At 57.4% G+C, this 17,443-nt stretch overlaps 1 protein-coding gene across 1 annotated transcript; it reads left to right on the top strand.

Annotated features, from left to right (window-relative positions):
- PDK2 (pyruvate dehydrogenase kinase 2) lies at positions 1-17,044 on the top strand. The gene is made up of 11 exons (XM_060133564.1): positions 1-227; positions 2,085-2,226; positions 9,743-9,814; positions 10,162-10,346; positions 10,825-10,914; positions 11,102-11,179; positions 13,538-13,614; positions 13,705-13,803; positions 13,972-14,079; positions 14,749-14,862; positions 15,661-17,044. Exons 1-11 carry the CDS (start codon positions 110-112, stop codon positions 15,799-15,801), a joined length of 1,224 nt encoding a protein of 407 aa, XP_059989547.1. The 5' UTR covers positions 1-109; the 3' UTR covers positions 15,802-17,044.
- Positions 17,045-17,443: the final 399 nt, after the last annotated feature.

Below are 17,443 nucleotides of genomic sequence, written 5' to 3'. Positions count from 1 at the left end.
GGGTGTAGGCGGCTGCTGCGGCGCCGGGCCCACCTGGGCCGAACGGAGCGCCAGCGCTACCCGGGCGGGGACCGGAGCCCGAGCCCGAGGCGCGGCCGCCGCCGCCGCCATGCGCTGGGTCCGCGCGCTGCTGAAGAATGCGTCCCTGGCAGGCGCGCCCAAGTACATCGAGCACTTCAGCAAGTTCTCCCCGTCCCCGCTCTCCATGAAGCAGTTTCTGGACTTCGGTACAAGTGGGCGGGAGGCGGCTGGCAGCGAGGGCCCGCGGGGGGTGGAGGTGGAGTGAAAGAGTCCTGGCCATGAAGGATTAACGAGGAGGGTAAGGGAGGCCGAGTGACAGGGAAGGTTTGCTTGCAGGGGTCCAGACAGGAAAGGGTTAACGGGGAGGAAGGGGCCGGCCGCCGGGCTTGAAAGGGTTAAGGGCACCGTTACTGAAGAGACTGAACTGTTAGCAGGAAGGGGGGGGCACTGAGAAGGAAGGGTCCAAGATGTCTTCCCGGGCTTTGTGAGGGGTCTTGGAGAGGAAGGGGCAGTGAGGCGGTGATGTCGGAGCAGGAGGGTGTAACCAGGCACTAAAGGGTTACTGGGGGTTGTCCTGGCGACTCTAAAAGTGAAGGTCAGAGAGGAGTTGAGGGGGATGCTGGTGGGGGCAACAAGGCAGCACTGGGAGGTGCAGCCATCTGGAAGGAGATCTGCGCAGGGGTGGGCGCGGAGGGGTCGTTTGGGGGAGGGGGCTCTTTCAGATGAGTCAACAGGAGTGAGGCCCTGGCCGGCCCACCTCCGCGCACTGAAGGAGCTGGCTCCCAGCTGTCCTAGAGGGCAAGGACACTTGCAGATGAAATTTGCTGTGGCCTGGCCGCCTTACCCCAGCTGGGCAGGGGTCCGGGGCACCATGAGATGGAGTCCGGTAGCTTGTACCTACCCATCCTTGGCTACCCCCTGGGTTCCTGGGCCAGGGTCGCCTACCATCAGTGTTCTGGGGGTGGCAAGGCTGTGCCAACGTGGGGACTGAAACAGGCATTGTGTGGACCCTGTCTGTTCACACGGAATTTCCATGGTGCCGGCTGGAGATCAGGAGGGGTTCCCCGGGTCTCTCAAGAGTTGAGGAGACAGAGCCTGGCTTAGGTTACAGCTGTGTCACTGGTGGGACGGGGCGGGGAGGTGGCAGCCATGATACAGGGCATCTGTTCCCCGAGACTTGTCCGCCTACCCCCCTCCCTGTTTGAGCTCCCCCCATGTAGGAAAGCCTCCTGAGCCCACTCCCAGCCCCCAGCATCTGTCCAGTCCAGACTGGACCCCAGTTAACAGAACTGTCACAGCAGGGAGGGGCTCACAGTAGAGTTTGGTCCCCCACTTGGAGTTCAGTGAGGGAAACAGACCTTCAGAAGGATGGTGACATGCACTGGATGACAGTTAAAAGCAGAACCTGGACTTAGAACTCAGGTTTCCTGACTCTAGGCCATGGCCTCATTCAGTCCTCTACTCCCTCTTCATTTTCAAGCCAGATCAAGGATCAAAGTATTTGGGCCCCGGTTCTCAGGCCCTGTCTACCTCACAGGTGGGCGGGTATTAACATAGGGCAGCTCTACAATGGGCATAAAGACCAGCTGGGCCAGAGATGACACTGGGACCCTGCAGCTGCGGTGGTCCGAGCGTAGCTCCCCTCAGCCAGGGGGAGCTCATCCCCAGGTAGGGATGGATTTCCCAGGCCCTTCTGCCCACCTGGATCAACCCCCCCCCGAAGTGAGTATCTACTAGGAGGGAAACAAAGAGAAGTGAGATAACTTGGGCTGGAGGCAGCTCCCTGTGGACCCAGGGTGGCCCTTTTCCCTGTGGTTGAAGGCAAGCAGGGTTCAGCTGGGGGTGGGGAGAGGATGCAACCTCTCTAAGGGTTAGGCTGGGTGGTGTGGTGGTCAGTGCAGGGGGGTTCAGGAAAGACTTCTTGTCCCATGCCTCCATCTCTTCTCTTCTGAACCCTCAAGGAAATAAAGGATTTAGTGACCTGACCCCACCCCCACCCCCAAGATGTCCTCTGGCTCCAGTGCTTTGTAACTCTGTGAGCTCACCCTTCCCTCTCCCACCAGGGTCCAGCAATGCCTGTGAGAAAACCTCATTCACCTTCCTCAGGCAGGAGTTGCCCGTGCGCCTGGCCAACATCATGAAAGAAATCAACCTGCTTCCCGACCGGGTGCTGAGCACACCCTCAGTGCAGCTGGTACAGAGCTGGTGAGACCCCTGAATAGGTCCCCGCACCTTCCACCCCATTGTCAGATGCCCCCTGCTCCCAGGAACCTTGAGGGAGGCGGGGAAAGAGGAGAGGCACAGGGACTCCGAGAGGTAGGGGGGTTCCTGCGGTCAAGTGGGAATGTTAGGCCAGAGCAGGGACTCAGATCAAGCTCGTGGCCTCCCTGTCTAGGGGACACAGCCCTGTACTCACCACCCTCCGTTCTCTGGAAACACAGGATCCGCCTAGGAAATCATCATTTTCACAGCCCCAAACCCAAATCAGGCTAATGTCGGCATTTGCCACCAGCCCTGGTCCTGAAAACCTAGCACCTGTTGGGTGGTATTTACCTGAGGCAACTTGGTGGGAAGCAGACACCAGAAGAAGCTAACCTTCAAATTATATAATCCAAACACGTCAGCATGTTTTGGATGTTGGAAAACACTGGAATAGATGCAAGGATGGCTCAGTACCAACTCCAGAGAGCTTTGGATGGGCAAAGACCAAAGGTTTATTGCACAGAGCAGCAGTAGCAGAGAGAAATCCTCAGTAAAGTTTACTCAGAAACTCTGTCCAGGGATAAGTACCTGAATGCCATTAGCCAGAGGCCAGTCACATGGAGAAGGAGCAAGAATTTGCTGTGTAACTGGGTATGTAAATGCGTCATCATGGCTGATCTTCAGTGGCGTGTGTGCAGAAATCTTGCCCTTGCTTCTGGCGGTGGCAGGTGTGGTGTGACTGTGGTTTCCTTTCGGATTCGCGGCATCCACACCTACTTCGAGCCCAGTGCCGTGTTAGGTTAAACAGGCAGCAGCGGCCCTCAGGGAGCCTATGATCGCACGGGGGGAGTAGAAGAGGGCAAGCTAAGAGCTACACAGTGGCAGGAGCAGGAAGCCGCTGAAAAGTTAGCTCTATTTAAATTAAAAGCAAAGTATTATTTTAAAATAACATTGATTGGGTTTTTGCCCCTCGTTGCGGAAGTATGACATGTTCACGTTGACACCTGGAGAACACAGAAAAGTAGATAAAAGGGAATGCCAACCACTACCCTCCACCCCTTAACCACACACTGTTAAGGTTTTGTAAGTGCCCTTTATTGGTGCCCTTCCAGCTTTTTTCTATGCATGAATATGCATATGCGTGACTTACTCTAATTAAATGAGGAGAAGGTAAGGAAGGACCAGGTACATGATGTGTGCACAGTGAATTTCAGTTGAATCAGAAAGTTGTGGGGCAGTTGAAATGGACGCAGAGAGGAGGTGACGTGTCACTTGGCCTTACAGGGTGCCTAACTGAACCCTGACCTAGAAGGGAGGGAAGGGCATTCCAGGCCAAAGGAACTGCTTGTGCAAAGGTGCAGAGGCCGGAGAGGGCCCGGCTGGGGCATCTGAGCGCTCACTTTGTGGATACAGTGCTGTTACTGCAAGCGGTGAAGGTGGATGGGGGGACAGAGGGCAGAGCCTGATTTGCATGTGGCCCAACAAGGTCACCCCTCACTGGGCCCTGTCCCTTAGAGGTCCAAGACCTCTTAGCCAACTGGCATTTCCTGCCATCGGGCAGTGTGGAAGGCATGGGGAGGGACGGAAGGTACCATCTGTTCTCCCCAGCCCTCCTCCGGCTGAGTCACCTGGCTGCCTCTCCAGCTGGTCCCTGACTCCAGGCCCCTCCCTGGACACCGTGTTCCTAGAAGAGTCAGGGGATGTGGGGAGGGAGGGCAGGGAGCTGCTGAACTGCCCGCGATGCCCCCGAGGCCCCCAGAGTCCCTTCCTGAAACGCGGTTACACGTGTCGGGGGGCTTGGCCTGACGTTTTTCTTCCCTCAGAGCTGGGAAGTAATGTCCAGCAGCAGCAGGAGGGAGTGAAGTTAGACAAAAGGGAAGACTTCCCAGTGCATGACTCACTTAGAGGGGAGCAGGCCAAGGTATTGCTAGAGTGTGCTGACACACTGAAGAGACGGCCTGCTGAGACTGTTCCCGGAGAATGGGCATCAGCTGCAGCAAGAGAGACTGTGGTCTGAGGGAAGGAAGGACTCTCTGAGGCGGCTGCCTGTGAGAGAGGGCAGACCTCCCTATCTGGGGGAACCCCCTTGCCAGCTTGGATGATGGAGGCGGTGGAGGTGGGTAGAGTTTGCAGGAGAGGAGGGGGACGACCTATCAGAGAGCCTGGCAAGAGGCCCGCTAGCCTCAGAGTCTGATGAGTGAGGAGCAAAACTTCCCCTTTGGAAATGGACAAGCCCTGAGCACCTGCTCTCTGGAGGAGCAGAGGTAATAGTTAATCTGTGGCAACAGCTAATGGAGTTTCTATTCAGCTGGGGAAAGGTTCCAGGCAGGAATCACTGTGGGCAAGTGGAGAATTCCTGGCTCTAAACAAACCTGATGTATTATTTCAACCGGACAGACTTGGTGTTGTGGGAACCTGTTTTGGAAGTGACTGGAAGGTAGAGGAAAGCCCTGGGTGTGGCGCCGGCATGCCTGACTCTGAGGCTGGGCTTTGCTGCTTGCTAGACACTTAATGTTTGGTCAACCACGTGGCCCCTCTGAGCCTCGGCTTCCTCATCTGTAAAATGGGGATCCGTTCTGTTGCTAAGGGTCAGATGCCACTGCTGGATGTGAAAGTACACGGAACTCTCTAAGCGTGAGTGATGTCTGCGAGCTTCTGGCAACAGCACCTCCGGGACAAAGACGATGTGCTGTGGCAGAGGTTCTCTTCACAGCGTAGTAATAATAATGATGACAATGACAGAAGCAGACATGCCTGGAGCTGTTCTAAGCGTGTCCACGTATTAACTCATTTAACTTCACAACAGCCTGATGAAGTAGGCCTTGTTCTTATCCCCATTTTGTAGATGAGGAAACTGAGGTTCAGAGAGAGTAAGAAACTTGTCTGAGCTCATTCAGGTAGAGCCAGGATCCCAGCCCAGGCTGTGTGATCTGGAGGCTGCGTTCTTGAAGGGAAAGGAGAGAACCGCGTTCTGGGACAGTGACCAGGAGTCAGATTTCTAAGCTCACAGAGCAAGTCAGTGGGAAAGTAGATTTTCTTTACAGAGAGGGTTTGATGGCTAGTATTGTGGGGGCACAGAGGGGTAACCTTGCCTCCTCTCAGGAGGGAAAGACAGCCTGAGGAAGGGCGTGGAGTCGGTGGGGATGTACTTCGAGAAAAGGGAGGGTTGAGTGATGACTGCGGAGTAGAATCGAACGACAGCGAGTCCCTCCTGTCACCAGTAGAGCCTTGGCAGGGCTGTAGGGAAGGGGGTGGCAGGGGGTGTCACCAGCACCTTCTATGAACTTCCCTTGCGTCAGCAAGGTATGTAGACCCCAAACCCAGTCCTTGCCCTTGAAAAGAATGACCACCTCACAGGTTCCGGGCGCCCAGGGCCAAACCCTGCCATTGAATCCCTCAGCCACCACTTACGTAATCAGAATGGAGACCGGGCACCAGCATCGTCTCCTCTAATCCGCGCCTGCTGCTACGAAGCCCACTTCACACACGGGAACCTGAGTGGCACAGCCAGCAATGGGACCCAGGTCAGCCTGACTCAGGGCCGTGCCCATCACCCCTCCACAAGCAGCTTCCAGATAGATGGAGGACACGTCTGCCCCCCTCCCCTCCTCGCAGGGCCTTTGCCTTGTTCACACCCCTGGTCCCCAGCGGCTGTGGACACTAGTACGTGGTGCACACACACCCGCAGGCGCCCAGACTCACACATGCTTACCACCCCTCTGCCCCCACGCAAGGCTGCACACGCCTCCTCCCCAGCTGCCGGGCACGCATTCCGACACCCACGCACACACACATGCTCACTCACACACCCACGCTCACACAGACGCGCGCGCACACACACGCTCACACACGCGCACCCACACACACCCACGCACACACACATGCTCACACACACCCACGCTCACACAGACGCGCGCGCACACACACACACACACGCTCACACACGCGCACCCACACACACACACACACACACACGCTGTCTCACTCCCTCCTCTCCCCGTTTTCCACTCCTCCCAGCTCCTAAATCCAGGGCTCTGGAATGGCTGGAAAGCCCCAGAGGCAGGGTTTGGGGCTTCCACATTACCTCGGTGGAGGGGAGGGGAAGGAAGCTCTAGATCTCACCCAGGAAGTCCTGGGCGGCCTTGTTTACTGTTGGGGTCGGCAGGCCAGGCCTTCCCTAGGGCGTCACATTGGCCCCACTGCCTGCTCTGCCAGGCCCAGGGCAGGCTGCGCATCTGTCATTGCACCACTGGTCCAGACCAGTGTCTAAGCCCAGCTCTTTCTCTGGCCCTCGGGGGTGGGCAGCCCAGGAGCCAGCGTCACTCCTTCCCCAGCGTCTTTCCCTTTTTAGGACCAAGATCTGGCCCAGGGGTGAGGTCTGGTCTGCCAGGCCCTTGGGGGGCTTCAGGCCAGAGTCAAGGTTCCCCTGGGAGAATCTTTGTCATCCTCTCCTCTTCCTTCCAAGGGTACACTCAGGACCACTGCCCTGAAGGAATGGCCCTGCGAGGGAGGCAGGCAGGGATTCTAAACCCTGCTTCACAGTCAGGAGACGGAGGCCTGAGGCTGCCGCTCTCCCCGGAGCCCTGCCCGCAGGCGCTGCTCGTTGCCAGGCCATCCTGGTGCCCTTTGTTCTACTTCACTGGCCACGTGACAGCGCCCTATGGTTCATTAGGCAGCCCCAGAGGGGCGGGGCCCGCAGCGAGAGCGCTCACCCTACCCTCGCCCCCGCTCCTGGCCAAGCTGGTCAGGGGCCCCTAGCTCTCTCTGCTTACCCCAGGGTCTTGGGAAGGGGTTCCAGGGCCCCCACCCCTCAGCTGGTCTCCTCGCTCTCCTCTCTCTGCCTGTCCCCACCATTGCATACTCGCAGGTTCTCCTCCCAAATCCCCTCTCCCTCTAAGAATCCCATGAGCCTGACGCTTTCTTCTGGGTGTGGTCAAGGAATGAGGGATAACACAGGCCTGTGAGAGAGGATCCCAGCTCTGCATGTTAACTTCCTTATCTGTAAAATGGGTCTAGCGGTAGCACCACACACACACACAGGGTCACTGTGGAGGTTGAAGTAGGGGAACACAGAGCAGAGCCCTGGCACAAGGCCGACGCCAGTAGCTGCTGGGCCGCCTTCACCAGCAGCATCACTGTTAGGACCGGTGTAGACAGGAGCACTTGACCGTGTGGTGTAGACTTGGCATCAGACAGACCTGGGTTGGAATCCCAGTGCAATGCTTACTGTGTGGCCTGGGGCATATTACCTGCCCTCTCTGAGCTGGTTTCCTTGTCTGCAAAAGGGGGGAAAGACCACATGCTCATGAAGGCTGCTGGGAGATGAGAGACCCTGTGTAGACTCTGAGCTCTAACAGTCACTGGGTAAGTGTCGTCTGTTCTTATTCTCCAGGGAGCCTGAGGAGAGGCCGAAGGAGGGCCGCTCTGTCTGCTGGGGCTGCGGGGGTACTGAGGGGGAGCTGATCTCCTCTGCCCTGTCGGCTCCCCCTACCAGTGACTACGCCACCTCTTGCCAGGCGTCGTGCCGGGCCCTGGGTGGGGAGGGCAGGCAGGCGCAGCAGGGCGAGCACGGCCCCATTCCTGCCATCAGTGGCCGTCCAGAGCATGACAGATTCAGACATGGTGTGATTCAGAGTCTTTGCCCAGTACAACCGGGAGAAGTGTGTCGTGTGTCGCCTGGGGACCCAGAGGGTGCACTCAGCTGTTGACAGTGTCTGAACCACTGTTCGAAACAAGAGCAAACGTTTAGAGAGTGCTCACTGTTTGCTGGGCACTGTGTTAATTATCACATTTAATTCTCACCAGAAAGCAGTGACAACAGTAGGTCCAAAACCCTTCCTTTTCTGATGAGGAAACTCAGGCCCAGAGAGGTTCCATGACTTACCCAGAGCCACGCAGCTCAAAGTGGAAAAGCCCAGCCAGGAACTCGACAGAACCAGCCTCAAAGCAAGCCCTTTTACCCTCTTCTCTACTGGTTTTTTTTTTTTTTTTAATTTTATTTATTTATTTTATTTAGTTATTTTTGGCTGTGTTGGGTCTTCGTTGCTGTGCGAGGGCTTTCTCCAGTTGCGGCGAGCGGGGGCCACTCCTCATCGCGGTGCGTGGGCCTCTCACTGTCGCGGCCTCTCTTGTTGCGGAGCACAGGCTCCAGACGCGCAGGCTCAGTAGTTGTGGCTCACGGGCCTAGTTGCTCCGCAGCATGTGGGATCCTCCCAGACCAGGGCTCGAACCCGTGTCCCCTCCATTAGCAGGCAGATTCTCAACCACTGCGCCACCAGGGAAGCCCTTCTCTACTGGTTTAAGCAGCAGAGGGGAGAGTAGCAGCTAGTGGGTGGAGGGGGCAGGGCACTCCAGGCAGAGGGAACCGCAGGCCCCACGGGCTGAGCACTTTGAGCAGCCAGCACTGTATAGTGGCAGGTGCGCTGGAGGCCGGTCTTCACTATACTACCTCCCAGCTGTGGACCTGCTTGAGGCCTCAGTTGAGGAGACTGTGAAATGGGGCTAATTACTGCCGTTCTTACCTGTCAGGGTCAAAGCACTGTGTACCTGGGAATGCTTCCAACTGTGGTGGGGGCCTCTTCTAGAGACACTGTTAGGCCCCGGGGGCCCCCCTCCCCCCCGCCCCGGTCAGAGCTCTGGGTGGCCCCTCCTTCCTGCCGGCTGGAAGTGTTTCTGCCGGAGAGAGGCTCAGCTCTCCGCCTTCCCCAGGAGAATGGGCTGTTGCGGGCTGAGGTGTCAGCAGGGAAGCAGTGGCGTCCTGCCTCGCAGGAGGGGCGGGGGGGACACTGGCTCCAGGTTGGCAGCATCTGGGCAGCCCGGGTCGCTTCAGGCTCTCCATGGGCTCCAGCCCTACCCAGTGTCAGAGCTGGGCATGCCCACCCCACCCCGAGTCCTTCCCACCCACCATTTAAAATCCAGTTCCCTAGGAGCCTGCACAGCTCCTGGTGCCTGCAGTCGGGAGTATGAGGCTGTCATCTTCCTCCCGGAACCCCTGCTCTGGGAGAGCTCTGGGCCTCCCGGAACCCCTGCTCTGGGAGAGCTCTGGGCTGGCCACTCTGCCCCCGTGCCCGTGGGATGCAGAAACAACCCTGCGGGACAAACACTAAGATCCGCTTCCACGACGGGCCCTGGGGAGCTAAGTGCCTCGCCCCAGCCTGCCCTCGCTGCTGGTCTCGGGCAAGGCCCCTCTCCGGTCTGGGCCTCAGTCTCCTAATCCGGGAGACCTGTGGGTGGGGTGGTCACCAAACCCCCTTTGAGGACTGGTATTCTAGGATGTCAAGCAGAGGCGCTCTAGGTACCAACAAATTAGAGACCTTCTTGCATAACTCGCAGTGTCATTGGGGAGACTCACGTACGGAGGGAGCAGAGTGAGAGAACTTTAGACGCAGCTCGTGAACCCACGCGGCCCAGCTCTGGGCGGCGCCCACTGGAGGCGCAGGACGGAAGCAGGGTCAGCAGAGTCGGGTGTGCCGGGGCCCGGCCTGGGGCTGAGGCGTCCCCCGCCCCCTCCCGCACACAGGTATGTCCAGAGTCTCCTGGACATCATGGAGTTCCTGGACAAGGACCCTGAGGACCATCGGACCCTGAGCCAGTGAGTGAGGCCTCGGCTGGGGGCGGGAGGGCAGGTGTGGGCCACGGCCCCGGGGGCAGAAATGCCAGCGGGATGAAGGAAATGCCCCCACCCTCAGGGGTGTCCAGTCTGAGGGGGCAAACAGCCCCCGATCCTTGGTGTGCCCTGAGTCTGATGGGGGGACCCAGGCCCCGCCCCTGTGGAGCTCCCAGGCCGTCAGGCAGGCGGTGGGAGATTTGGGGTGGGCTTCCGGAGGAGTGGGCTGGGGAGAGTCGAGTGGGTGAAGGCACCATGGAGAGAAGCGGGGTGCTTCTGAGGGTGTCCCAGGGCTGGGGCAGGGTGAGGGCCGACGTGTACCCCCATCGCAGGTTCACCGACGCCCTGGTCACCATCCGGAACCGCCACAATGACGTGGTGCCCACCATGGCGCAGGGCGTGCTGGAGTACAAGGACGCCTACGGCGACGACCCCGTCTCCAACCAGAACATCCAGTACTTCCTGGACCGCTTCTACCTCAGCCGCATCTCCATCCGCATGCTGATCAACCAGCACAGTGAGCGGGCGCGGGGCCGGTCGCTGTTCGCATGTTTACAGAAGGCAAAACCGCGTCGCCTCTTTGCGCGGCGTTCGTAAAAGTCTCTTTACGTTAGGACACAGGTGGTTGTCTGGTGTTTCTTACTCCAGGAGTATTAACTATGATAGTTGAGAAATCGTAGCCAGTCATTAATTACACAAGAAGGTAAAAATTATTTTTAAACGTATAGCAAAAGAGAAGACTAAATATAACGTAGAATGTATGGGGAGGAAACTTCTGAGAAGACTTGCTTCAGGCCTACAAAGGTCCAAGACTGGCCTGGGCCAGGGCTGGAGGGGCCAGGGATCAGGGGTCAGGGGTCAGGGGAGAGAGGGTGGGGGGGTGCAGCATCAGGGTCAGAAGTGTCAGAAGTAGAGGTGGAGCACTGGAGAACGCGGGGGAGGGAGCGCTGGGGTTGTGCGGCCCCGCTAACCGCGCCCGCCCTCCCCGCCCGCAGCCTTGATCTTTGACGGCAGCACCAACCCAGCCCACCCCAAACACATCGGCAGCATCGACCCCAACTGCAGCGTCTCTGAGGTGGTGAAAGGTGAGCTGTCCCCACCGTGCCTGGCCCACAGAGGAGCCCCAGTGATCCCCCAATCTTACCTGGCCAGACGGTGACCCGTTCCCCAGTGGGTGGGGGCCACGTCCCCATGGGTTCAGTGTTGGTGCCAAGAGGACTGCCTGCTGGGGAGAGGTCACCCCATTCCCTGATGACCCCTCTCTTCTCTCAGATGCCTACGACATGGCCAAGCTCCTGTGTGACAAGTATTACATGGCCTCACCTGACCTGGAGATCCAGGAGATGAATGGTGAGGGAGTGAGGCTGTGTGTCTGCCTGTCTGTCTAAGTGCTGGGCACATGGGAGAGGAAAGTGAGGTGGGACTCAGGAAATGAACTGTTACCTGGATGAGGGAGAAGCAGAGCTATTATTGTATTATTATTATTAATTTATCTGGTAAATATTTATTAAGCAGTAAACACAACAGGCAAGGTCCCCGTTCCCACGGAGCTTACATTCTTGGTACTGGGGAGGTTGGGGAATGGGACCTTTAACCAAGGAACAAATAACAAACAAGATAACTTCAGGTCATGATAAGTGACAGGAAGGAAACACAATGGGGTAACGTGACAGTGATGGATAGGAGCAGTGTATTAGGTGGGATATGAGTTTGGCTGTCTTCCCAAAATCCAAAAACTGGTTTAATTTGAGAGAGAGGTTTCCGTCTCCCCAGCCCCTGGGGTAGAATGGTGAAAGCTGGCTACCCACCCTCATGTCTCAGTTCCAGCCTGGAGAAGGGGAAAGAGGATGTAGAAGGCAGGGCCTAAGAGCTGAACAGAGCACTTTCCTAAGTCTCCCAGCTGCAAGGGAGGCTGGGAATTTAGTCTCTAGCTGGGTAGTCACGTGCTAGTCAAAACTTCAGGGGAGGGAGGCATCTATTACTAAAAGAAGAAAGGGAATAACGGATACAAGAGGATGGCTACAAGGGTCCTACTTTGGATGGGGTAGTCAAGGACCAGAAGGAACAGTGTGGTGGGGTTAGGAGATTAAAGGGGTGATGGGTGGGAGAGAGGCTAGGCATGCAGGGCCAGTGGACCACAGACAGGAGCTGGGATTTTGAGAACAGCAGAAAGCCACCGGAGGTTTGAAGCACGGTGATGACAGGATCTGAGTAACATTCTAAAGATACTTAGAGGGGACTTCCCTGGCGGCACAATGGTTAAGACTCCGTGCTCCCAATGCAGGGGGCCCAGGTTCGATCCCTGGTCAGGGAACTAGATCCCACATGCATGTCGCAACTAAGGAGCCTGTGAGCTGCAACTAAGGAGCCCACCTGCCAAAACGAAGACCCAGTGCAACCAAATAAATATTAAAGAAAAAAAAAAGATATTTAGAGGTTGGAGGAGGCAGGAGAGGACACAGGAAGACCAGTTAGGAGGTCATTGCAGATTCAGGCAAGGGGAAGGGAAGGCAGCAGAGAGGAAAAGAAGGGGGTGAACTGGATAAATACCTTGGAGGTGGAGGGGTGAGGAGGATCAGAGCCTCTACCCTCCCCTCCACCCATCTGCTCCTCAGCCACCCTGGCCTGTGGGCCAGAAACCTGAGGTGTTCACGCCTCTGTGCCTGGAAGTCGCACTGCCCACATCCTAGTCTTTCCTTAAGACCTGGATCAAGTCCACCTCCTCTGAAAAGCCTTCCCGGACTTCCCAGGAAGAGTTAGGCACCGCCTGCCCCAGGTGTGCCTCTGAATTGCACTGTTTGGATCACTTGGCGGAAACCAAAGGGCAGAGACAGGCCGCTTTACCTCAGGATCCCTGAGGTCAAGCCCAGGGCCTAGCACAGCTCTGGGCACAACACCTGATGTGAAAGTCAGTTGTGCGTTTCTCTGTCTAGACTTGAATTTCTGAGAGGGTAGGATTGAATTTTATTCAACTTTATGTCTCCACTGCTCAGCACAGGGCCCGAGTTTCCTTCCTTCATTGATCCACTGCACATTTACTGAGCTGCTGCTACATGCAAAGCTCTGTGCCAGGCACCAGGAAGAGACACTCAGTCTATAAAACCAAGAAAACTCTCCAGGATAGAGTGATTCTTGGGAAGCAGGATGCTGGTGTCAAAATCACCTGGGCAGCCCCCTCCCCTCTCCTCTGGGTGAAAAGGCTCTACAGGGGATTCTGCTATCAAGGTGAACGCTAGTGGGCTACATTTAGGATAGACAGATGTTATTTGGGTGGATGAATGATAGATAGATGGGTAGATAAACAGTGGATGAATGGAAGGATGGATCTGTACTTTGAATGAATGGATAGATGGGAAAGAGATGTTTGAACAGATACATAGATCGAGGGACAATTGGATGGTTGGGTGGACACTGAATGGGTAGATAGAGGAACGAATAGATATTGAGTGGATATGACTATGAATGGATGGATAATGGATGGCTGGACGGACAGACAGACGCTGTACAATGGATGGATATTATACAGAGAGAGAGACGGATGAATGGACACTGAATGAATGGCTAGACGGATGAACGAATGAGCAGATGGATGGACGATGGAGGGACAGTGGTTAGTGGTTGAGTGCTGGGTGCTGGATGCTGGTGAATGAATGCTGAATGCTGACCTCCTGACAATTTCCTGATCTGTGGTTTGGACTTCCCTGGCAGCATCCAACTCCAAACAGCCAATTCACATGGTCTATGTCCCCTCCCACCTCTACCACATGCTTTTTGAACTCTTCAAGGTGAGGAGGCTGGGGGATGGTCCTTTGTGGGGGGTGGGAGTGGTGGGGTCTAGGTTGCTCTCACTGTGTCTTACCCCTTTTCCACCACAGAATGCCATGCGAGCGACTGTGGAAAGCCATGAATCCAGCCTCACTCTCCCACCTCTCAAGGTCATGGTGGCCTTGGGCGAGGAAGATCTTTCCATCAAAGTATGTGACCCTTGACTTTGGGGACCAGAGAGCAGTGGTGTGGAGACTTCCCTCCTGCCAGGAGATGGGCTGAGGGAAGCCCCTGGGGGTGAGGAAGATCTGAGAAGGTCGGGTGGGGTGTGGAGAAAACTGAGGTCTGCAGACCCTGACGTGTCCCACGTCCCCCAGATGAGTGACCGAGGTGGGGGTGTTCCCTTGAGGAAGATTGAGCGCCTCTTCAGCTACATGTACTCCACGGCCCCCACGCCTCAGCCTGGCACCGGGGGAACCCCACTGGTGAGACGGCTTCTCTCTGGCTCCCCCCACTGGCCTCCTGAAGGATGCCTGTTGGCCTTCGGGTCTCTTATCAAATTGTCACTCTTGCCCATCTCTCGCTTCCCTACCTCCCATGGTCCCTCCGTCCTTGTGTGGCTGTGTGTGAGTCTGAGTCTGGGCCTCCCTGCTCTTCCTGTCTCTCCCAGCCTGTACCTACCTACCTATCTGTGGGTGTCTTCTGTCTGTCACTGTTGCTCAACTCTCCCTTCCCCTCTCTCTCTCCACAAGTAACTACCTCTCTCTTGGAGTTGTTCAGCTTACCAACACCTCCCTGTCCCTTCCCAGCAGAGTAGGCAGAGCTGGGTGTGGGAAATTGAGACAGAGAGGTGCCCCGTGACCTGCCCAGACCCCTGGCTACCAGTCCCGAGCCCCTCTCCCTGCCCTGCTTACTGCTCCCCACCCGCCCCATGCTCCGCAGCCTTCCTCCCTCTGCCAGACCGATTTCCTTTATCCCACGGTCCCCACCTTGCCTCAGAGCTGTCCCTTTCTCATGTCCCCTCCCCACCCCAGTTCTGGGAGTCCCCGTGCACGACCCCAGCTTGGCCCTCCTCACTCAGCACATCGGGTCCCTGCAGTTCCAGGAAGCCCAGGGCCAGTGTCTCATCACGCTCCCTTCTCACCCCCTTGCAGGCTGGCTTTGGGTATGGGCTCCCTATTTCCCGCCTGTATGCCAAGTACTTCCAGGGGGACCTGCAGCTCTTCTCCATGGAGGGCTTTGGGACCGACGCTGTCATCTATCTCAAGGTGAGTGCCCCTGCCTGCAGAGTCTGGCTGGGGGAGTTTGCTGATAGGTCGGGCCTGTTATTAGGTTTCTTTTCCATCCCTCCAACCTTTTCCTGATTCCAAACTGAGAATCAGAGCGAAGCTATAGTTCCCAGCCACCAGGCACTCCTAAGTTGGCAGGCAATTTCAGGGAGTCTGTGGTTTGCATGAGTAAGACCCTGTTCTGGGAACCCTTGACTTGCTAGACTGAGAAGGAAACAGGGTGGGGGGGGCGCTTCCCTGGTGGCGCAGTGGTTGAGAGTCCGCCTGCCGATGCAGGGGGCACAGGTTCGTGCCCCGGTCCGGGAGGGTCCCGCGTGCCGCGGAGCGGCTGGGCCCATGAGCCATGGCCGCTGAGCCTGCGCATCCGGAGCCTGTGCTCCGCAATGGGAGAGGCCACAACAGTGAGAGGCCCGCGTACTGCAAAAAAAAAAAAAAAAAGGAAAGGGGGGACCACAGAGAACTCCTGATTCAGCTCAGGGGGAGACTGAGGCCCAGAGCTGGTGACCTTGTTCAGGGTCACAGAGCCTAGCCTCCTTCCTATCCCTCCCTGACCTTTAAGTGAACAGCCTTCTTGAATGGGCAGGAGCGAGCCACGGAAGGGACAGACCCTCTCATGGGTCTTTCCGGGTTAGTCATCTCAGCCAGTGTCTGGCACTTGGCTGGGCTAACATGTGGGCCACAGTCAGCGGCCACCAGAGTGTACCGGGGCAAGGCTGGTGTGCCGAGGAGGGGGCAAGGCGCAGGGAAGCAGGAGAGGCTGACCCTGATGCCGTCCAGGCCCTGTCCACGGACTCGGTGGAGCGCCTGCCCGTCTACAACAAGTCAGCCTGGCGCCACTACCAGACCATCCAGGAGGCCGGCGATTGGTGTGTGCCCAGCACGGAGCCCAAGAACACGTCCACGTACCGTGTCAGCTAGAGGCCGCCCCACTCACCTGCGCCCAGGAGGATGGACTGCTGTCTCTGCATCCGGCCACCATGGTGACCCTCCCTGTCCCCACCCCAGGTTGGGGGAGGCTCTCCCTGATGACCAGCTTCTTGTCTCTGTGGAAATCACTGCGGTGACCGGTCTGTGGTGGCCCCTAAGTGCCAATCTCTGTCCCTGTGGAGACTCCTAGGGGATCTCCCTGGGTCCAGTCTCTGTGGGCAATGCCTGAGGATTGGGGGATGCCTCCACCCTGATAGGGTGTCCCAGAGATACATTTCCATGGCATTCTTTCTCTCTGAGCCCAGAGCTGCCACTTCTCTGCTGGGGGTCCTAGGTCCCCCTCACTGCCTTCCACAGCCCTGGCCTTCCAAGTGGACACCCCTGCTTGCCTTATTCCCTTGGCCCGTGCCGGTACCCTGGCCCTGGTCTGGTGTCAGTGTTAGGAAGGGGCCAGGTACCCGCCACATCTGGCATAGTGGGAGGGAACCCTTGGTTGGGGACCTGGTCCTACAGTCTCTTCCTCCACTCTGAGTTTAAGGTCAAAGTGAGGAGGGAGGGGTTTCTCACCTGGGGCTCACCCCCAAAGCCGAGGAGCCTGGGAGGACCCAGAGCTTGGCCATCCAGCCAAGCTGCTTGAAGCCTGCAGGTGGCCCCAGCGATGTTTCTGCCGCCGCCCGAGCCCTTCCCCTGCATGTCCTCACATGCATCCACCTGCCTGCCACACACGGTCCCCCACCGAGCTCCAGACCCCAGTTCCCACTGTGCCCGCGTGTGCTTGGGGTGGCTTTCTCCCTAGAATGTTGTGTGTACATAGCTAGTTTTATAGCCCTTTCCCTTAGCACACAGGGGGTTAAAGTTGTGTGCTCCTCCCAGTGGCTGTGATGGTGACAGTGACATCCACAGTAAAGAGGAGATCGAATGAGACTGCAGCCCTGCTGCTTTCCTGGGGGAGGGAGATCCTCACGTATAAACGCATACAGACTGCAGCCCCTGTGACCAACACATGACGCGCTCGGGACACCTGATCCCGGCTCAGGACATGGTTCAGTGCGTGCCGAGTGTAACAGCGGCCACGGCTGTCCATTCAGAGCACTTGACGGTGCGGCACCCAGGGACGGGACTGTGGCCTCCCACATTCGGGGCCCAGCCCAACCCCCCAGCTGGGGCAGACAGAAAGGTCACTGGCACGTCGTAAGTGTTTATTGAAATAAACTGAGTACCGCCTCCCCCTTCACATGCAGGTGGGCACCCAGATAACTCCTGATGGCTTCAAGGACCTGGGAACTTTTCACTTTCCCCACGGGCCCCTCCTCTGGGCCCAGATGGTACTGATGCCCCCATATCTCAGTCCCCTCTCTGAAGCCCCTCTCCCGGCACAGATAGCAGAGAGGAGGAAAGGACTGAGACCCAGGAATAGGGGTAGCCCTCAGGCCACAGCGCCTGGGCTGGAACGAGGGGGGTAGGCATGCATCGGGTCCTGCCCACCGCTCCAGACGGATGGGAGGAGGCGGAGGGAGGTCTCTAATCAGAGGCCGCTGGCCTCGTTGTTAACTCCGGCCAGCGCTCCAGAAGCTGGGCTCGCCGCTGGCCAGCACCGTAGCCGCACACTCCCTCCCTACAAGGACAGATGGCT

This window comes from Lagenorhynchus albirostris, chromosome 20 (genome assembly GCF_949774975.1).
Source record: "Lagenorhynchus albirostris chromosome 20, mLagAlb1.1, whole genome shotgun sequence".
In the NCBI taxonomy this organism is placed as follows: Eukaryota; Metazoa; Chordata; class Mammalia; order Artiodactyla; family Delphinidae; genus Lagenorhynchus; species Lagenorhynchus albirostris.
This window is presented reverse-complemented; position numbering and strand designations above follow the sequence as displayed.